Source organism: Branchiostoma lanceolatum, chromosome 6 (assembly GCF_035083965.1).
Source record: "Branchiostoma lanceolatum isolate klBraLanc5 chromosome 6, klBraLanc5.hap2, whole genome shotgun sequence".
Classification (NCBI taxonomy): domain Eukaryota; kingdom Metazoa; phylum Chordata; class Leptocardii; order Amphioxiformes; family Branchiostomatidae; genus Branchiostoma; species Branchiostoma lanceolatum.
In genome coordinates this window covers 16,278,962-16,300,819 of record NC_089727.1, presented here as the reverse complement: position 1 = coordinate 16,300,819, position 21,858 = coordinate 16,278,962, and the positions used below count along the sequence as shown (strand labels likewise).

The window sequence follows — 21,858 nt, the reverse complement described above, 5'->3', positions numbered from 1 at the left end:
AATTATTTCTCGAAATACACTTATTTCGGTTGTTTTAGAGAAAACTCTCTTACTTTTTTTTCAAAACATCTACCTGTAACAAAATCAGGACGAACCGTTTAACATTTATAAGAACATTGCGATTGTACACCTATCTGAGGTAACGAGAAGGTACACATGGGACAATCGAACGATCGTAAGTGAGGTAAAAATCCTCTCAGGGGCAGACTGTGCCCACTTAAATTGTTTATTGTTGACTCAATGTCCGGTTATCCGTTAACAGCAGTGATGCCGTTTGTAAACACCGTTTTTAACTGTCATTTTGCTTCTAATGCTAACGCAATAATGCTTCTACATGATGACACTATACAATCAGATTCAGCATTTTTTGCAACTTTGTGCTGTAGAAATCCAACTATATACTACCAAATGGTGCAAGCCCTGTTTGGAGAGTTATTAATGTTACACATTGAATGTGAAAATAGGCAATAAACTTGCTTTTTATCTAATTTGTCGTATCGTGTTCATTTTCAACAGAATTCTGTATCAAGGCGGCGTTAAACAAGGTCCTACGAAAGAAAAATGCTAGCTCAGTGAGAACATCTTGACATTATGGCAACAGAGAGCACTATTTCGTTCCCCGAACTCTTATCTCGTGTCGCGTCGGACCTGGAACTCGGACATGCCGAACACATCCGACTGTTGTGCGAAGACTACTTTCCCGAAGAAACCCGATTGGTTCCGAACATAGATCCGCCCACGGCTGAATTTTTGATTGGCGTTCTCGTCTCACGACAACTGGTGACAGAGACAGACTTGAGCCTGCTGGTGGAGATCTTAGTATCGTGTCAAAGACACCAGACGTTAGAGGACGAGGTGCTTCCTTATGCAGAAAAGAGAGCAGAAGGGTTGAAAGGTTCCGTCAAGCAAGAAGGTGAGTGATGTGAAGAGGGTCGATAGATTACAAGTCATCGCATTGAGATGGAAAACATTACCAAAATGCCCAATAAGCCAATTGGCACAATTAAGGCAATCTATTATGTAATTCTTAAAAAGCTACGATAATGAAAGCATATTTTTTATTAAATCGCATTAAAGCATACAGAATGTATTTCACAGATGTTGCTAGACCTCCGATACTCCAAAACCATGATATTTGTTATGAGCTAAATACATGATATGCTATGACATTACTTATTTTTTGTTGACTTTTTCTACACACGTCACATACGACACGCAAACACACACACACGCACACACACACACACACACACACACACACACACACACACACACGCACATACTCACTCAAACACACACACACATACACACACTCACACACGCACACACACAGACACACAGACACACTGACGCACACACATAAACAGTGTGATTTATCCTGCAACACTATCGTTTTGGTCTCTTTCCCTTCCAGGACGAGGCTTGAAGCGCCTGTCCCACCCAAAGTTTGAGAAGCTCCGCCGGTACCTGGAGCTGACCCGTCCGTCCGTGTACTACCTGTACGACAGGTACAGAAGGAAGTACCTACCAGACGAAGGCATGTTGGACGCCTTGTGTTACGTCTTAGGAGACACCTTCAGGCGTTACTTGGTAAGTGCGTCTTTGAAAGTTTCTTTTCCTACAATTTATGACACGTTTATCATAAAAGAATCTGATTGGCTGTTTCATAACTTTCATATTCTAAATAGCAAGAATTAATGATGATAAGATCAATGGTTTTAAGTTTGACGTCATTGTATGCCTGACCGTTATGTATTTTGAATCGACTAATCACTGACCGTCCTCTCCTTCTGTAGGTGATATCTAAGACGTTTTTCCACGGCGCCAGGAACGGAGACTGTGATCTAGTGGAGCGGTATCATGAGCTGTTAGCCAACGTCAATGCCAAGGAACACGTAAGTACAAAAAACAGCTGTGGCGACTAACACACCGTCTAAAAGTAGTATATGTTGTGGAACCCTACACTGAAAAGATATTTCGAGATGCACTAAGATATGATCCCTGTTACGTTTCATAGAAAAATATCTTCTGTCTCTTACAATATGATCTTTAACTTGAAGACTATATGATGTCATTTCTTACCATAGCACAGACGTATGCCATTACATCAGTATTACATAATTCCTGAAGTAAGCGCATTTTCCAACTAGAACATAACTATCTAAGATCTGAGACTGCAAACCGTACTTTCCAAAAAACCGATCTAAGTACGTTTTCAACAGGACGGGAACACGGCGCTGCACATGGCTGCCTCAAAAGGTCACGTAGATGTCGCCGCGAAACTTTTGTCCTTACTGGCTGACGTCGACATTACCAATGACGTAAGTGATACATTAATACCAATATGACATTTCCTTGACCCATCACAATTGATCTGCTATTCACAGAACTCGTAGATAATAAAGCACTGCAATCTAAGCAGTGCGTTACCAAATAACGTTGATTCTGTTTCCAGTTCCGAGACACCCCTCTGCACCACACCGGTACAAAAGGTCACCCAGAAGTCGCAAGGATCTTGATCGAGTACGACGCCTATGTTAACATCAGGAACGAGGTATGGTCTAACATATCTGTGACCTTTATTTTGGGTTATCTAAAATGCCTTAATAAAATCAGGTCCTGCTGACGCACGATAGTGAACATTATGGTACACTGTGCTGTCTTTTACAGTCCGATCGTCGCACCTACATGTACATATGTGTTAAAACAGTTTGTACAACTAGCTGTAGTAATATTCAGCATCCTCAGTGCCAATCATCATGACGTCATCATGTTTCAGGACAATGACACGCCTCTTCACTGCGCGGCCCGTACCGGACATGCGTCTGTAGTAGCAGTGTTGTGTGAACACCGTGCTCTGCGAGATCCTGTCAACAAGGTAGAACACATTCATGATAATATCGTCAAATACACCCAGTTACATTGTGTGTTGTAGATTCTCCTTGTTTTTCTAAAATTGTAGTGCTGAAAATGTAATGTAAAGCATATCATAGATATTCATTGCATCTCAATTGTAAATGTTTTCTTTGGACGTTCTACTCCAGAACGGAGATTATCCACTACATCTGGCTACGGAGTGGGACCAGTTCTTCGCGCTCAGAGAACTCCTAAGACACGGTGCGGATCCAAACACTATAAACAAGGTACAATGCTTCTATCGTAAGAAGAAAGAACATCATATAGTCCATGTAGTCTATTCATGTCTGTCAGAAGGCAATTTTACCCAAGTCATACATTATTTTGCTATGTCTGTAATGATAAAAGTTATAAACCTTACAGAAGGACTTTTCAGCACCAAGGTCAGGTACTGCTGCAAAGACCATTTCCATGTGTCCTGCATTATAATTAATTACCAATATCTGAATGTATTATTTGATGTTATTGTTCCTTTTTCCCGTCTTTTGTTACATATAGGACCAGGACACTTCTCTTCACCTGGCCGCCTGTCTAGGTCACGTGGCACACGTGGAACGGCTGCTTTGTTACCGGGCAAACATACAGGCCAAAAACAAGGTAGTGGGATGTCCTTTGTTATGTGTAAATGAATGCTTAAAGAATTAACTAGAAGAGCTAGAGAGGGTAATGGCATTACCTTTACTGTACACATTTGATGTCAATACTGTATTACTTTGATTCTGTTTGTTGGCAGGTTGTTTCATTTATCTTTATTTCTATATTTACCAGTAGGAATTCAAATCCATCCTATCGGCGTAAATACTTCGGCGTAGGTACATTGAAAGTCGCCAAGATGGCGATATGTTTCACCCTGATTTGATAAAGAATAAACGAAATGAAATACTAGTGACTTCTGTGTCCTATTAGATGTATCGTCACAACGTAATATAACATATATGTGTGTGTGTGTGTTGTTGCTGTTATAATGTTTGCACTTTTCTTGCAGTTTGGTAAAATCCCGATAGCGTTGGCGCGGAACATGAAAGCGTCCGAACCCGAGAACACAGCTCACGCCGAGACCGTATTTCTCTTGGAGAAGGCAGAGGAAGACATTGAACAGGTTTGTAACTACTTAACAGACACCGAAAGTCGTTAATAACAATTATACTGGTCAGTGTATGAAGAGTACGCAAACAGTAACATTTTCATATCGAAATTATCTTAGCTTATCAAATCATCAAGGTTAACATATTAAGCTCTTTGTTTGAAAAATAAATTATTTACTTCAATCTAGTTATTGATATCCCATGACCTTGCTTCATGGCGTTTGTTTGGCCTTTGAAACAAATAGATGTCACTAACCACTAACGTGAGAGTTTATGGTTGTTCCCGTGCCCAGTTCACCCCTGAGGTTGAGACGACTCTACACTTCGCGGCGTTCTACGGCCTGGAGACACTAGTCAGGAACCTGGTGCTAAAGGACAGGGCGGATATCAACGCACAGGGCACTCAGAAGGTAGGCGGTGTTGTTGTCTCCATGAAAAATGGAGATATTGTTTTGGGTGTTTCTGTATGTGTGTGTGTGTGTGTTTGTGTTGCCGGATTTTGGAGTCAGCATAACTTAAGACCCTCTGGATGGATCATGATATTTGGTATGTTGGTAGGTGTTGGGACGACAAACGTTAAGGCTGATTTTGGGCGCCCTAGTATATGACCTTGGTACTGAAGCATAACTTCCGTATTTTCTATCTTTTGACCTGGACGTGATATGGATTTTTTGTGACAGGTAGATTGTGATGTAAAGAAAAACGTAGTGTCGGTTTGGGCCCCCTAGCATTTTGATAAGATCATCAACCGTTTGAACAGCGCAGCCTTGATAAGGGAACATGTAAAAGTGAATGTTTTCGCTATTGTTTTCCTAGAGTGGTGACTCTGCACTTCACGCGGCATCGCTAGGAGGCCACACCCCTTGTGCAAAGATCCTGGTCGAAAATGAAGCAGACGTCAACATCAGAAACAAGGTAGGAACATCCGTGAATAGTTTGGTAAGTCACTGAATAAAAAGATTCTTTTTACACAACAAAGAGATTTATTCCACCGACGTTTCGGTGACCATCTGTCACCTTCTTCAAGGCAATTCTGACTGGTTCACATAGCAATCCAGCACAGGTGTTGCTGCTTATACATAATGAGATGCATTCCCAAACGCAAAATATTTACATATGTACAATCACAGGGGATGACATCACTATGCGGTCCCAAACGTACAGATGTGTAACACATACACAACAAGAATTGCCTTGAAGAAGGTGGCAGATGGTCACCGAAACGACGGTGGAATAAATCTTTTGGTTGTGTAAAAAGTGTCTTTTTATTTAAGGTAGGAACAGTTTTTAAAATCACGACTCATCCTACATTAACAGAATATAGTACATTTCTACTCCAAGAATCAGACAATTTTCAATCATATTGGTCATTTTGCATTTCAGAAGTTACATAACAAATCAACAATCTACAGATAATATTCTTCGTAGTTTGTGCAATTTCTAAAGGTATAAGTGCTGTTTTTCCCCAAGGTAGGGGACAGTCCTCTACACCATGCCGCCGCTAGAGGACACACCGTCACGGCGTACTACCTCATCCAAAACGGTGCCGACCTCGATGCTTTAAACGCGGTAAGTTACATGTGGTATTACTACTTTCTTTCGCAATTAATGATTTTAAAACAATGGTGCTATACCTATAAATCTGTCTGGATATGCAGATTGTACTCGTCAGTACAAGCCTGGTATGTTACGGCTTTAGGCGCTTTATCGGGTATGCAATACTAACAAACAAACACTTTAAAGAACAGTGAAAGCTGATTTAGTACAAGATAACATTCTTACTACCGAACGTGCTAGGAGTATAACCCCACTGTCGTACGGTTTCAGGCTGGGGAAACCCCGCTCCACCATGCCGGACTCTACGGACATTCCCACACGGCCGCTCTGTTGGTGCAACAAGGCGCAGACATCCTCATTCAAAGCAAGGTAAGTGCACATGCCTTATATTATCTGCCCATACAATTCAGAACCACAAAACACATGTAAGAGACAGCGGTTCTCATCTAAAAGATGTGTAGAGAGTCTAGAATACTTCGTTAGCTTTTGCCATACAATTCAGAAATAATGTACTATCGTCCCCTCCTCCAAGGCGTCGCAAAAAAAATACAAAACGACTAGTGCTGCGTACCTAAACCCCGGACCTGATCCTGACTGGACCTAACGTTTAGGTTCAAGTCCAAAAAAACCTAAACGTCTGGATACTGGTCCGGACTTGAAAAAAAGATCTCTCACTTATACTGTCCTTTTTATTTTAGATCATGAAATTTGCACTAGAAAAATATGAAAACATTGCTGTTTTTGTGTTTCTTACTGAACTTGTTTACTACTGACTGTATGCAATTTCGCATATATAGTTAAAGTTTTGAAACTATATGTCAATGTGCAATTTTACATGTAAAAGGAAAAAATGTTTTTAGCACACATATGCCACGGGTTCAGGTCCGGACTTATAAGTCTAGACCTGAACCTAAACCCCTGGATCTAAATCTGGACCTGAACCTGAACACAGGTTTAGGTACACAGCACTAGTCACGACCCAGTCTGACCTTCCCGTTGTTTCCGCCCCACAGAAGGGCACGACGGCGCTGCACCACGCGGCAGGGGCGGGGTACGCCCCGGTTGTAGACGCACTCATAGACCTCAGGGTGGACATGGATGCCGTGGATCAGGTAACTAGCTACATTTGGAGGTCGCAGTTATTTTGCGATATTTTTTTTTCTTTTTTGTAACATAAGATTGCTACAAAGTCCTCGGGCAAAAGATTATACACAACAAGTAATCTATCTTTGCATGCAATGGCATATCGTAGGTATATGTAGAATACAATATTTATAAGCTTCAAAGTGATTATGACTTTTCATAGTGTCGGCAGGGGGGGCATATGTCAGTTACAAATGTATGTCGAACGGATATATTGTTGTTTGGTTTGTTGTTTGTTTTTGGTTATGTTAAGAGTAATGTGTGATTAGACTGCATGTTTCCGTGTAAAACGTCGTATATATCAAGCACGACTTCTACTCTGTAGAGCGCATCATGTAGAGTTGTGAGTCCTGTCCTTGGTGCTGACGCGTGATTTAACACTGCTATTTTTCAGGATGGAAACTCCGCCCTTCACTGGGCGGTGTCCAGCGGGCACCAGGAGGCCATGGAGTCTCTGGTTGAGGGCGGGATAGACGTCAACATACAGAACAAAGTAAGTACTCGGCCTAACTTTAATATGTACCTCTCCTAAAGTATGGTGGCGAGTGCAGCGTTATGAAATGGAATAATCTAACCAACGTCAGTGGTACGTTGATGAAGGTTAAACATCCAGGTAGTAAGATACGCCAAAAATAGTTACTCATTAGCAACCGGATGAAATCAGACGTCAGTGTTGTTTTTTTCGAAATACAGGTCTCTTCCCAATACTGTATTCAAAGTCGTATGAAGCTATGTGCTTTTATGGTGCGATTCAAACGATATTTGTTTTCCACAGTTCCAGGAGACAGCTCTGCACATGGCGTCCAGAATGAATCGACTGGCGATGGTGCAGGTCCTGCTAGCTTACGGGTCCAACGTGCACCGCCGAAACACAGTACGTGTTGTATAGACCATATCAGCCATAAATGGATATTTGACAATATGTTGTAATAAATATTTTGTCTGCGTTTATATGAAGTATAATTGCATAATTTTGTTATAATAGTTTACTAGAGATGTAAAGAGAGAAGTGTAACAAAGAGGAATGATTGTGTAATTTGAATATCTTTAAGTTGATATGTACCCATATATTCAATTTTTCACAGCATTAATCTTGTCAGAATTTGTTTTGGTAGTCTTTTTTAAATCTATTTCCGTAGGACTACGCCATTGCCATGCAGTACGCTGCACACTCTATCAACCCAAGGATAGCCAGAAGTCTGGCCACATTTGGGTCAGATGTCAACATCGCTTGCTTCACCAAGAAAGGTACGAACATCTTATCATAAAATGTCGACCACTATACTGTACTGTGTGCATGTATTGTTATGATTCTTGTTATGAGTGGGTGTCCCTGTGGTGTAGTGGTCTGCGCTTCTGTTACTTACCACATCTGGTTCTGATTACTTGGAACCAGAAGGCTCGAGTTCAACTCCCGGGCAGGACACCTCTGGACAAGAGGCGCATTGAGTCATACCAAAGACTTTATAAAAATGGTACATACTTTTCAAACAGTATGGAAGTTAAACACACTCCACTGCTAGTGGACTAGCCCCCTGCTGTAGTGATTGCACCACAGTGTGGCTCAGGGCTATGAAACGGGGATGGGCACCGCCCTATACATCTTATGGTGTGGGAGGATTTTAACTAACTAAACTAAGTACACTGTACATGTATTGTTATATTCTTGTTATGAGTGCGACTTGGTCTACAAAAAGAACTGATTTGTCTTATTGAAGAAAATATGGGCATCATTGGCCACTTTGTTTGGAGCTAATACTGTACATCGTGAAATGTTCGTGGTGGTTTTATTTTTGCCATGGACTCTTACCAAAAAAACACAACACTGTGAATATGCATTTTGCAATTCTACTGTACTTCAGACCACAAAACTGAACTTCCAACACCCAAAAAAGTCATTTTCCCTCCTACCATGAAATGAAACCACTGCAAAAGCATTTACAGTAATTACTGCAGCATTTATTACTCCAATTGGAAAATCCATCCCAGTTAGAGAGAATACTATATGGAATGTTCCAGCCACCAACTTAAAACATCCATTCATAAGTTATGTTCCAATCTCAAGTACCCTAAGGCTTAATCTCTTCACTTTCAGGTAAGATTAAGAAAGGGATCCTCAAAGAGAAGAAAGAACCACCGCTAGGGAAGGTGTCTCCTATCAGCTCACCTAGACTTCCCTCATGGCAGAGATAGGAAATTCAGGCACTGGAGAATCTGCCACTATTGGACAGCTACTATCCAACAGAAGCAGCCAGGAGTTTCAGGCACTCAAAATCTTGCTGTTGGACACCTACCATCTGGAATTCTTATGTGCAAGCACCAAAGATGATATGGATGACTCAGAGACTAATAATGACATCTGTGAATGTATTGATTCTAGTGTGAGGTATTAATATAAGAGGCTAATTACCAAATTTATAATATTGAATCCAAAAGAACTGTCACACACATACACAATGTTTTGGCTACTGAATATGTTGCGTCTTTAATTCTTCATTCCATTCCATTCCATTCCATTCTATAGTAGAGTAAATCATGTACACCCAGGGTTTAATTACAAGTCAGGTTTTCTGTTTGCTGCGAGCCAGCTCACGGCACCAATGTGCAACATACGAACATGTCACTATAAACTTCTCTATGCACCTGATTTTACCTACAACATAAATACAAAATCACAAATCTCATACATTAGAACACAAAATCACATTCAATTTGTTTATACAAGGTAGCACCTTCTGGTTGCTAAGGGATAGTTGAGTCACTAAATTTGCATTGGAAATGAGATAAATCAGCAGTAAGAAGCTTAATCCCATACTTCAACTGAAAATATAAAAAAGTTATCAAAAACAGATTCTTGCTATAAGGCTGCTTTTCTGGCTACACCTTTTTTTAATATAAAAGGTGTATTAAAGATAGTTGCTTACAAGAAGCACACTTTTTTCCTTATAACAACTTTGTACTTGGATGGATTCGTTGTAGTATGTAACTGCTAAGTGTGACATGTACGCCATACAATGCATGACTTTTGTATGCTATTAGATATCATAATTGATGTTTCTTTTGCTTAGAACTTTAGACCTTACACAAATTGGTAATGTTAATGTAACATTACATGACTTGTTTAAAAGGTGTCAGAAAGGACTGTCCTGTTCTTTATCCATAATCATACAATCAAAAAAGTCATGCAAAATCAGAAGCAGGCAACTGTGGCTTTCCAAACATGGACGGATTCTATTTGATTTGAAAAAACATGCTTTGCTGGTATATATAAGTTGCTGTTCATCCTGGCATGACGATGCTGTAAAGTGAGGCAAAAACCTCACTGGAGAAGTGCATCAATATCTGTAGAAGCCCGCTGTTTCCTGAAGAAAAAAATGGTTTGTAAGAATGTAAGGCTTAGTAAAAAAATAGTAGGATGGTCAACATCTTATCAATTGCTTAGAATGTCATTTGTGCAATCATCATAGTATGCTGTATATAAGCTAGACTTATCAAACACTGCAATTAAAGAAAAGGTTTTGAAAAAAAAAATCAACGTGTTTGCTGTCGATAGAATGTGGTGTACTCACTTTTTGGACTTGGATGACTTGGACTTTCCTGACCTTGACTTGCCAGTCTTGGGTCTGGGTAAGGATGCCTTAAGAGCCCCCTCCTCCGTGTAGGCCAGGTACGCACCAGACAGGTCTGTATCTCTCAGCTGGAAACATAGAATTACAATGTCTCACAATTGTCTTTGGCAGAAAAACAAGCTGTCCTAAAGTGTCTCTAAAGGCCAAAACTACAGCAATACAAAGTATCATTCAGTCATTGCAATTTTCACAGTCTGCAAGGTACAGTATAATATGCACTTAATGTATTTTATTGCACTTATGATATCAGAAAAATGTATGGGCAATAATCTAAATATGAGTGCATATCTATATGCAAACTGTGTTGGTTGTTTGGACACATGACTACTTCATTTTTATAGCAGTTAGCTTATCATAGTTGTGTCTGTCGTAAAAGGTTAGAAACTTTAATTTGCAGTTTTGGAGATGGAAAAAAAATTAAACAACAGTTTACCTCCTTTGTCTTGTCCCTGTCTGGAAGAGGGGTCTGTTTTCTCATGTTGTTTCCTGTGTAAGCGACACATTTCTGGAAAAAAACAACATAATAGTTTAGTCAGCCTGCATAGATATCATTCGAAAAATCATATCATTTCATATGAATCTACCATCTAATTTTGCTTTGAAGGTACAGTAAGGCATTTTTCTTCAAAAATTTGAGAAGACATGACATTCTGTTTCAAAGAAAGCAGACTTACCAGTTGCCATTCCCCTATTTCTTCATTCCAGGTGACATAATTCTCTATCATTTCCTACAACAACAAAAAACATCATAAACAAACAATAATCATAAGTCTGGCATTGTGTGGTGTCAACAACAAAACCCAAATCAGGAACAATTATCATTGGACTGTTTTTTTTATTCCTGCAAGTGTATGGACGGTAATGTCCATTTCCTCCTAGATTCTCCTTTAGGTACAACACATAGAAGTGCTGGGAGGGAAATGACCAACAGCATAGGTGCATGTGTGAATGTGAAAGACAACATGTACAGACTAGCTACAGATTATGCTTTGGTTGGCATCCAAAGTTACACATTGAAAGGGGTCATGTCTACATGTGTATACATGTACTTGTGAGTTACCATGCTTTTAAATCCAAACACCACTTTTATGCTTTCTTGGAACTACCGATTCAGATTACTTAACAAAGAGTGCTCTGGCTACAAATATCCAAAGAAAGGTGATTGACAATCACATGGCATGACAACTTCAACAAAGAAAAATCATTCCCTACTGGCTTGGCTGACTGCTCAGTTTGTGTATGTTGTGAAAGTTGGAGGATGCTGAACACCTTGTCCTTTTTTTGGCAACAATGAGGGTTAAAGTGAAAAAAAGGAAGAAAACTTAAACTCAAAAACAATATTGAGTTATTATCATTTGACATTTTGGCATGTACATCAGATTTAACTTATCTAACTCTTCATCTGTAGTAATAATGTTGGCATGGTTTGTATTCTTTTGTTATACTTTATTTTGTTTACTAGGGACGTGTGTGTTTACTTGGCAAGATATTTATCAACAATTAAGTCATACAGAATGTTTGACGCCACTTGTGTGTCCATCTCCAATACTTAAAGGAAAAGAAACCTTTTGAATATGTGTATCAACAGTCCAGGTATGCACTCGTCTACATAGTGCCAGGGCCCAGGGATCTCCCCAGAAATCATAGGCTTAGATGTAGATGGGAAAGTATTGGAAGAAATACCGTAACTTTGAAAATCAACAAGATGGAGCTTGAATTAGAACAGGATGGAGATGGAGATCCCTGGACTGCCCTAACACATTGTGGATTCAAAGAACCACCCAAAGAAGCCAGGACAAAGTAGCTCACATCCCATGACAGAAAGCAACAGCCTTCACGGCGAGACTACCTGGAATTCCTTGGGGATGAAGCTGTCTATGATGAGCATCTGAAGGCGGAGCTCCCTCTCCAGCTGTCTGATGTTCTCCAGTAACCCCTCCATCTCTCTCTGGTGCTCCTGCTGCAGATCTGCCATCTAAACACACAGGAAACATCTAGTAAACATGCTCCACCCCTGAGGTGTTGCCAAAAAATTGTTACCCCACCACCTTACTATCTCCGAAAGCTTTTACGTTGGTCAAGGAGTGTTTTCTATATTGATCTTTTTAAAAAGATTTCAACAGCAAACATTAGCCTTCATAGAAAGATACTTGACACTGTTAATGTGTAACGTTTTTGCCCTATTTCAGCCCTATTTGGCTGAAAAGACTTCAAAAAGCTACAAGTGCCAGTGAGAGCAGCATTATCACTCTTATTGCAAAATCGCATCTCTAGACTATTATCTGTAATACTGACCTTACCATACAGAAACATAGACATTGCAACCAAGTCTCCTGTAAATGGTACTTCATGAATTGTAAGAAGATGTAAGGAATGCTTTGGAAACTTTACCTCAGACTTGGCAGCCATCAGCATGGTCCAAACTTTCTTCAGTTTCTTGGTCTTCCCAGATGCTTCTTCTTGTAAGGAGGAGTACTTTTCTTCAATATCCACTCTCTCAGCCTGAAGATAAGATTACAAATACGATCAACTTTAATCTTTGCCTACATTCATGCACATGATGAGATTAAAATGGAATGGAAGTTTCTTTTCATCATACACAATGTATATTGATATGTTTCTATAACATAACATTGTATATGATACTAGTTTATAGTATCTTGTTCTCTGGAATAACATAAGTTATGTCCAGTACTAGTGTTTAAGAGAAGCAACTTAGTAAAACCCTCATGCAATTGCCAAACACCCATTTGTATCTAACAGCACATTCTAACATGCATCAAAGAAAGGATGCAATTTTTTTTAAAGACTTACAGCTTTTTCTTCTAGTTCTCTCCTGAGTTGCTCTTCCTTGGCCTTCCTCTCGGCTAATTCATGAGCCGACTCCTCCAGTAACTTCTCCTGTTCCTCCGCCTTCTGTAGCAGGTCCACCCCGCCTACAATCACCTTCTTCTCTATGGACTTTAGTTTCTCCACTAGGGCATCATGTTCCTGCCTGGGGGGAGGGGGGGCGACACGCATGTAGAGATAAGTATTACATTTGTGACTGTCATGCATCCGTGAATAATTTAATCAGCTTGGTGAATGATTGAGTATCAAAGTTCTTTATTCACAACCAAGGGGTTATACAACAGCCAAGGTTTTGGTGACTGTCTGTCACTTTTTGGGCAACAGTGACCGGTGCTACTTTGACTCCTTGGTTGTGAATATAGAGCTTTGATACCCAATTGTTGTGACAGTCATGGTTTTGAACTTAACCCTCTCCCAGCTAATAGAATCTGTTACCAATGGTGGATTGATACATGTATAGCAGAAAGAAGGTTAAAAAATCTGTCAAGATGAACAATCTTGCTTTCTTTATTACACTGGAGTTAAATCATTTCTTTCTAGCAACACCTTCCCCTTATGTTTGAAGAACCATTGTCCTGCTTGAGACATACTGTATAGAATTAGACTTGCTCAATTTAATGACAATACATCCCAAGTTGTGCTTTTATGCTGTTGCCACCTTGCAATAAAAACTCTTGAACATTTTGAGTCATAATCAAAACCTGTGCCCCCCTCCCCCATAACTCCTTTGCCACATACTTTGACTTGCTCAGCTCCTTCTCTCTAGCCTCCAGCTCCGCCTGGACTCTGTTCTTCTCCTCCTCCTCCATGTCTTTCTTCTCCTCCAGCTGTTTACGCTCTCGTTCGATCTCCGCCTGCATCTCTGCCATCTTCTCTGCAGACAGCTTGCTCTTCTTTCCTAAAAAAACAACAAAATTTACAGTTTTCCTAATGTATGACATTCTGAAGAGGCACAGTGAAGCGTGCTGAGGTGTGTGCTGCAACAGTTGACAATGGACAAGACAGTATGAGAGCTTCGCCTTCTATCCATTGTATCCAGTCTACTCCTTTGACTGCTTCCCTGTCATACAGTCTCAGTTGATAGAGATTGGCCTTTCGAATATTCATGCATAATATACAAAAAGTAAGAAACTCCAGGAGCTAAAGGACCTTGCAAGATGCAAGACGCAGTGGAGGAAGATGAAGAAAGACTGCAGATGCAGAAACTAGTGGATGATGATACAAATAGTTAGATACAAAATCATTCCTTTTTTGACAGATGCCAGGCAGAGAAGCAATTAAAGAAGCCATTGGAGCTAGAATACGATGGAAATCAGGCTAGTGAGAACTTGGCACAACAGCAAATGGAGCCTAAAGTTGCGCATTCCATTACATCTGTCTGTCTGTCTGTCCGTCTGAAAGGAAATGTCATAATTTTCAAGGCTGAAAAATTAGCCGACTTTGCTGAAAAAAAGGCATGTCAGACTCAGAGGTACGGACATGTTGATTTGATTATATGGATGACATCCTCTGAGTACCCCAAGAGTAATGCAAGCGTGAAAAAAAGAAGTTTGGCACAAAAAATTGAACTAGTCAGGAAAGTTGAAAAGATGACTAACCACTGACAGTATGGTAGTGAATATTCTTCATTTTTTGTTCTTTCACATCTTCTTCTTTGACTTTGGAATTGACTTCTACAACATCAGGATCTGTTTTCCTTTTTTGGCACATATTTGCTCCTTTTGCAGCTGCTTTGAACGATTTACAGTACTTTCTTTTTGGAAACGGCCGAAAATCGATGCACAAATGGACGTTATCCATGTAATCGAATCAACATGGCCTAAGGCTACACCAATTTAATTTCTTGGTTAACGGATTTTTATTTTCAAAAAAATAAAAAATTTCAACAAAAAAAATCATGAAAACAGAAGGCTCACTGGGCCAGCCTTCTGTTTTCATGATTTTTATTTTTTTTTAATTTTTAATTTTTTGGAAAATAAAAATTCGTTAACCAAGAAATTAAATTGGTGTGGCCTAAGCTGAAGCAATGATACATCCTGCAGAGCTGATGGGGATGGGCAGACACACACAGGCACACTGAGGCAGTTCCTCTGGGCAAGGGAAGGAGGACAACTTACTCTGGACACACACTGACTCAGGGGAGCTGTCAGATTCAGACGAGTCTATTGAGCCAGACATACAGGAGAGAACAGATAAGAGAACAGAAACAGAGGGTAGAAAGAGTCGACAAACATTGATTTCCGTACACTATAATATGGATTGAAGTTATATTCTATTGCATATGTTGCTCTATCCCATATGATTGTGTGTAATCAAACTCATTTGTAATGTATACACTTATTCGTTTGTATGTATGTTATGTAGTAGACCTTACGAAAGTTGCTGTGCTCTTGTTGTGTCAATAAAGATCTCTATCTCTATGTTCATGTCAGTAGGAAATAATTTCAAGTTGAAAAATATCAACACGACATTTATAAATGACAGAATGTTACCTGAAACTGAACATTAACAATTGAACAACAATTATCATGATACAATCATACCATTCCAGATCTCATCTAATACATTAGCGTGTAACTCTACTTGAACGAATTTAACACAAAGTGAATTTGGTCATATTGTGATACCTTTCTTTCTTCTCTTCTTTCGTTCTGTCCCGTCCACAGCTCCATCCACGTCATCCCCATCCTCATCATCAGTCTCCTCCTCCTCGGAATCACCCTGACCGCCTTCACCCTCTGGAACATCAGCCAGATGGAACACATCAATCAAGCTGTCAATCAATCAATCAATCAATCAATCATTCAATCAACCAATCAGTCAATAGATGAATAAATCAGCTTTAGTTAGATCATCACTAGTGATCATATACCACTGGAAGTGGAAGCATACTAGGTTAGGGATGTGTCACTTAAGACTTTTTCATGACACTTAACCAGAACCTATACAGCCTACTGTTCTTAGAAAATTATGGACAAGATAAGTAAGAAGTGACACTGAGAGCTAGCAGGCTACACAAAACTCCTCAGAATATTGGTGCCATTGTAAGTTTCAATAGGGTAATGAAGCTTCATCATACTATGAGGACAGTATTACATGTAGACAGTTATGTCAGAGGAGTTATAGAACATCACAACATGAAAATTCCAAATGCTGTCAGATGCCACCTGGGCCCTCTTGAACATAAACTTTTATAAGTCAAGTAGGAGACCCAGTTGTCTTAAAGTGAAATAAATAACCAGACATGTGACATTACTTCCTGTAAAAAAAGTTGGGTGTGGATCATGACATACTTTCTAGCCACTATCACAGTAAGCTCTTATTCATAGTTTTCTACAAAAACACATTGGAAAGGTTATCAGTCCATTTGCTGTAAATAACATGCCAAGAAAAATACTTGGTAAACCCCAAAGTAGCAAGGGGTAGTAAATGCTTAAAGCAAGCATGATTCAACCAAAAGTCATATTATTGTTGAAATATATGGGGAGACAGAGATTATATCATAACAAGTATGTTCATGTTTGCGTGTACTTTCTTTCCTGTGGGCAGCATACTGAGTGTGCTCACAATAATGTATTCCACTTCATTTTCCAATTCTAATACTAGCACTGCATACTAGCATTACTGTACTACGCTAAAAATAGTTACTCAAGCAACTGGATAAAATTTTGAAACAGTCATCAACGTATTCATGTACTACGCATTTCTTTGAATAACTTTAAGAAAATGGACCAAAATGAAGAATTCTGGTCCCTTAGGACCTATTGCATCTCAGAATTGAGAGCAGTAGTCAGAAAAATCACTGTCTTTCTTTCTGATCACCCCACCAAGTCCTTAATCATTCGTTGACTACTATTCTTCAATTTTCCTCAGTCTGCTTTCTTTGAAAAAAATTCCTGACTGCCCTTTCTTTAAACTTTTAAGTGGAATACATTATATTTCTGTTCTGTTACTACACAATCAGTTGTATAGATGAACAGAGCACAATCAGTTGGCCTCTCCAGGTGGTGGTTTGTGACAGACTTGCCTTTGCCGATACCGCTAGTACCTGGCGTTCAGCAAAAACATGGAGAACAGCAGGATGGGTGGGAGCGAAAGCGCATATCATGGGTATGTTATCACAAGAGTTCTATTATGTAGGCATTCTACATACTATGTTTACTATTACATTCACTAGCAAACTCGGATGCTAGTGTACAAGACAGACACTTATACAGACATGCATTCTAGTTCTGGTGGTTTTGGAGGGCTTAACACTAGTATATTACCATCATGCACACAGCATACTACAATGTATACATGTATCTTACCATACCAAAAAAACAAGTTTAAAAAATATCATATATTGTCATAAAAAATGAACATGATGACACATACTGCATACATTCTATCCATACATTATGATGCATGAATATTGACGGACACATAGTATGTACGCACCTACATGACTGTACAACTATATAAGGTGACATCAACAAAGTACCAAAGTTCTAAGAAAATACTGTAGTCTCAGTTCAGTGTAGAAGCCAACAAAATATCTCAAGACAATTCATCACATCTACAAAAATGTAAATGATTTTTCATTTTGAAACTTGAGACTACACATGCTTAGGGATAGTCCAAAAATTTGCGGGGAGGGACAAGTTTATGTCAGAAGAAGGACAGAACACAGAAAAAGGGCTGCCCCTCCCTTTGAAATTTTAGAACATCCCAGCTCATATCCTTTATGGACCAGGCGTTACTTACCATCCTCCAACTGCTGCTTGAGTTTCTCTATCTCCTCCTGGTATTGTCTTAGCAGGGCGTCCTTGGGGTCTTCATTGATCTTAGCTTTGTTCTTGATGTTTTTCGCCCTGTTGGCATACCTTAAAGTACTGATGGTTTCATCAAAGTTATAGTCTGCTGGGCCAGCATTGGCAACCTGGATGGAGGTATGAATATGCATTCTAACAACAGCCTGTGATTGTTTCAATAGAAATGACACTATGAAGTGTCATGCCTTATTTCATTGTGAATTCTACCATGGACAATGGTAATTTAAGAGAATATTTTGTGTACATGTATTACCTTGTGGAAGTGTATTTACCATTTAACACAATGGCATATACTCCATTAGATAAAGCTTGATAGTTAATTATCAGTATCAAATTTGGATTTCATATATGTGTCAATATTTGGCTTACTAGATGAAAAAAGTTACAACAAGTATTATATAGTACACTGAACACAACCTTGACTTGAAAAGTTCAATTTTCCATGGGATTCCTTACCATGACAGTCTTGGAATTCCCTCCTAAGGAATCCTGCAGCAGTCTGGTAAGTTTGGAATTTCTGTAAGGAATGTGCGTGCTCTTGCCGTCCACCAAAGCTGATATAACGTTCCCGAGGGTGGACAGGGACAGGTTGATTTTTGTGGCTTCCTTCAGCCGCTGGCCTGTGGCCCCTGTCTTGCTTTGACGTTCTGAACCCTAGGAACAGAACACCCATTGAATGCAGTTTGATAGGAAACTGCTAGGAGGTTTATTCAAAATCTGATCACATCTTACTAAGAACCTAATCATAAGTCAAATGAGAAATCCACTGTCCCTTTCACAAAATGAAAATAAGTAAACCTAAAAACTATGCTAGCAAAAATATTAAGAATGAGAGTGCTATCTTCACGACAGGAGGTAATAAAAAGAAAAAGAAAAGGCATTCAATTCTTTAATTTTGCTGAGGGATAAAAAGATCTGCAAGATACACTGTCTATGGGTTTGATCATCATGCTTCCGGATTTAATCCGGTGAAATACTATCAATAAAGTTTTTCCAGTACGATCTGTCCTTCATGGCAGCTATCAATGCAGAACCTGAGAGTCCAGTGTCTCTTTCGATCAATGTCAATAAAGTAGGTAGATACATGTAAGGCCACCAAATATACCATTCAAGAAAGATAAACATTGAAAACAATTAAGAAAGCAAGAAACAAAACTACATTTGTACAATGTACTTACAGCCAAATCCACCAGATGTAGCTTGCCGACTCTGACATGGTCCTTTCCATCCAGTCCTTTTTCACTCTGCTCCACAACGATGGTGAAGATAGCATGGGAACGAGAGCTGTGCTCATTCATGTTGGTGGATCCTACTGACCCTGGACAAGAGATTAGAACAAACATGTGATCAACAGCAAAAAAACACTGGACAGTTCAGGTATCATATAGCATTAGATTACTCAAATTAACAGTTTCTATTATCATTTTGTACTTTGAGTTTAAGAAATAAATTCAGGATCTGGTTTGATTGAAAGCTTTTTCTATACAGGTATATATAGGTATCTATATAGGTAACACACCATGCCAGCTTTGCAGGAATGCTGCGTCAGCTGGTATTGTTACATTTAACGGCCTGTTAAACCCAAACTTCTCAAGCATTGAATGCCTATTAAAGAACTTACTGTTTTTGTCCCCGACTGTCATGACTCTGTCCATGTCATCAGCATTCTTGGCCACCACAGTAGAGAGATCTTTCACATAAACACCCACATCAGGCCTCTCTTTTACCTACACATTCAGATAAAAAATAAATATCATTTCAAAACATCTGTAATGAACTATAGACTTTATAAAGAAATCTAGCATGAAAGGTCTCAACTTTACCACAAGAAAGAAAGATGTACCTCTAATCTTTTATTTTGGTCCTTGTGTAGTAAGTCCTTGATTTCTTCATTGTAGATCTCAAGATACGACACATGGACTAAGAAACTGGAATAGAAAGACATCCAGTTAAATCCAACATAAACATTACTACAGAAATTTCAAATCAACAATTAACAATACAAAAAGAAGACACATATGCATGGATCCATTCCCATATTCAACAATGTCATGAAATATACAGGGCAGTTCAACATGAATCTTACTTCATCAACACAAAGAAAAATTTTCCACAGCAGCCCTCCCTCAAAAACATACATTTCATACTAGTTTATATGGTTTGATAGCAATAGTTTACCAATAAAATTGCGATTAATAACATAATGTTAGAACTCACTTTGACTTGTCTGCTGCTCTAGCGATGTGCCCAAATATGTGTGCGAATGAGTTGGGTATGATTCCTCTGAGTTCAGGCTTGTCTCTAACACCCTGCATGGTAAAGGTCTTTCCTGTACCTGTCTGTCCATATGCAAATATTGTTCCTGCAGGAAAAAAAAAGAAAGACAAAGTTACAGACCATGCATTGTTCTTTTTAGAAGAGCTGACATTTCTTCCCATGGCTTACACATTTGGCTCTGTCTGCGCTTTTAAAAAAAAAAAATGTTTTCAATAATTTGGATGATCATTTGGTACCACCGTGTTACATGTATCTCATGGTTGTAATTTTGATTCGTGAATACCTTAGTGTTGGGGGAAAGTTTAGCACTGTATTATGGTTGTAATTTATTGTGTCTGACTAACATGTAATGTTACATATTGCTTACTTAGATGTTACATAAACTAAATCTATAATAAGCAAATGTAAATTTCATAGCAAAGAGAGCAAAAACTTGCGCAGGGCCCCTCTGAAAAGCAGTGGTAACCACTGAGCAGGGCTACCCTGGATAGATATGACAGAATGAAAAAAAAATTATAGAAAAATTATAAAAATTTTAAAAAACACTGTAAGTGTAACAGTCCTTACCATTGTATCCCTCCAGTACTGACTCCACAATAGGCCTGGCCACCAGATTGTACACATCCACCTGTTTGGAGTCGGGGCCAAAAACTGTGTCAAAGGTGAACTGTTTGGGAGGCTCGTTCGGGGAGTTGGGCTTGGTGACCGTCACCTGACCGGTCACTTCGTCTATCTTGACCACCTGTTTGTACTGCTCGCGCACCTCCTTCTCGTTCATGGGGCGACATCGCACCACCACGCGGACGTTGTCCGAGTCACGCTCTTTCTTGTCGCTCTGGAATTGAAAATACGGATTTAAACAATTGCTGCCTTATGTCGGTACTTACAATGTCATGATCATATCTGTGTTGTCAACTTGTCATAGTGACTATAATGGGGCAAAAATTTCCTAGATAATTCGACACCCTTCCCATTTTCAGGCTAACATTGATTGACCATAAATTATGAATAATAGATATGATTATCAGTAATAATTCTGTTTGATTTATGACGACCTACAGCAAAAATTGGCTGCACATTCCCATTATATAGAATGGCATCAAAACTACGGCTCATCAAGAGAAGGCTTTCGGTCAAATGTATAACGTTAACCTATACGTTAAATTTCCTTTCAATCTGGAAAGTTGACAGTTTGATACCGCTTGATATGTTGTATGCCCCCCTCCCCATAAAACTGTCAGACAGAAGACTACGATATTTTGCGAAAACTAGTAGCTTAATCGGCACAAGCCTTCGAATCAGTAAGCTCGCATGTTTCTCTGTGTTATTAAGAAACCATCTATCCCATTTCTAACACTATATGCCCTAAAATGTTGGCAAAGTGGACCAAAACATCCGCTTACCGGCATCTCCCTCCCGACGCTAGGATCGTTTCCAAAATATGTAGGGTGACGTCACCTAACAAGGGATAATCCATTATTCATTTAGGTTAGATCGCAAAAGTCTAAACCTAACAAAATATGTCTTTACTCTTTCAGAGAAGATAAGGATAAAATATTGCTTATTTCACTTGGTTGCAACAGAATT

At 39.3% G+C, this 21,858-nt stretch overlaps 2 protein-coding genes across 5 annotated transcripts; one reads left to right on the top strand and one right to left on the bottom strand.

The window, feature by feature from the left end:
• Positions 1–591: 591 nt before the first annotated feature.
• LOC136437512 (putative ankyrin repeat protein RF_0381) lies at positions 592–9,938 on the top strand. The gene is made up of 18 exons (XM_066432126.1): positions 592–905; positions 1,368–1,590; positions 1,797–1,895; positions 2,223–2,321; positions 2,456–2,554; positions 2,780–2,878; positions 3,045–3,143; positions 3,415–3,513; positions 3,902–4,015; positions 4,295–4,411; positions 4,818–4,916; positions 5,472–5,570; positions 5,829–5,927; positions 6,572–6,670; positions 7,096–7,194; positions 7,477–7,575; positions 7,841–7,949; positions 8,797–9,938. The coding sequence occupies exons 1-18, from the start codon at positions 592–594 to the stop codon at positions 8,892–8,894; spliced, it is 2,163 nt and encodes a 720-aa protein (XP_066288223.1). The 3' UTR covers positions 8,895–9,938.
• LOC136436852 (kinesin-like protein KIF3A) lies at positions 9,206–21,754 on the bottom strand. 4 transcript variants are annotated; one of them, XM_066431230.1, is made up of 19 exons: positions 21,675–21,754; positions 20,839–21,106; positions 20,212–20,356; positions 19,838–19,922; positions 19,616–19,721; positions 19,173–19,312; positions 18,451–18,648; positions 17,927–18,101; positions 17,208–17,228; positions 15,808–15,918; positions 15,298–15,342; positions 13,919–14,078; positions 13,145–13,325; positions 12,722–12,832; positions 12,180–12,305; positions 11,005–11,058; positions 10,764–10,835; positions 10,271–10,398; positions 9,206–10,063 (listed from the first exon to the last, which is right to left on the bottom strand). In XM_066431230.1, the coding sequence occupies exons 1-19, from the start codon at positions 21,678–21,680 to the stop codon at positions 10,021–10,023; spliced, it is 2,175 nt and encodes a 724-aa protein (XP_066287327.1). In that variant the 5' UTR covers positions 21,681–21,754; the 3' UTR covers positions 9,206–10,020. The 4 variants fall into 4 exon arrangements, with proteins under 4 accessions (XP_066287327.1, XP_066287329.1, XP_066287328.1 ...); XM_066431232.1 differs by lacking the exon at positions 15,298–15,342; XM_066431231.1 differs by lacking the exon at positions 17,208–17,228.
• Between the last annotated feature and the right edge of the window lie 104 nt (positions 21,755–21,858).

What these genes read in the sequence shown, in the direction of transcription:
- LOC136437512 (XM_066432126.1), top strand. Translation starts at nt 592, where the DNA reads ATGGCAACAGAGAGCACTATTTCGTTCCCCGAACTCTTATCTCGTGTC. An exon ending in ACGTCAACATCAGAAACAAG is followed by an intron (nt 4,917 to 5,471) that starts GTAGGAACATCC and finishes TTTTTCCCCAAG; the next exon opens with GTAGGGGACAGTCCTCTACA. An exon ending in ACGTGCACCGCCGAAACACA is followed by an intron (nt 7,576 to 7,840) that starts GTACGTGTTGTA and finishes CTATTTCCGTAG; the next exon opens with GACTACGCCATTGCCATGCA.
- LOC136436852 (XM_066431230.1), bottom strand. An exon ending in AGAGCAGCAGACAAGTCAAA is followed by an intron (nt 19,923 to 20,211) that starts GTGAGTTCTAAC and finishes TTTCTATTCCAG; the next exon opens with TTTCTTAGTCCATGTGTCGT. An exon ending in GAGAACTAGAAGAAAAAGCT is followed by an intron (nt 12,833 to 13,144) that starts GTAAGTCTTTAA and finishes TCTTATCTTCAG; the next exon opens with GCTGAGAGAGTGGATATTGA.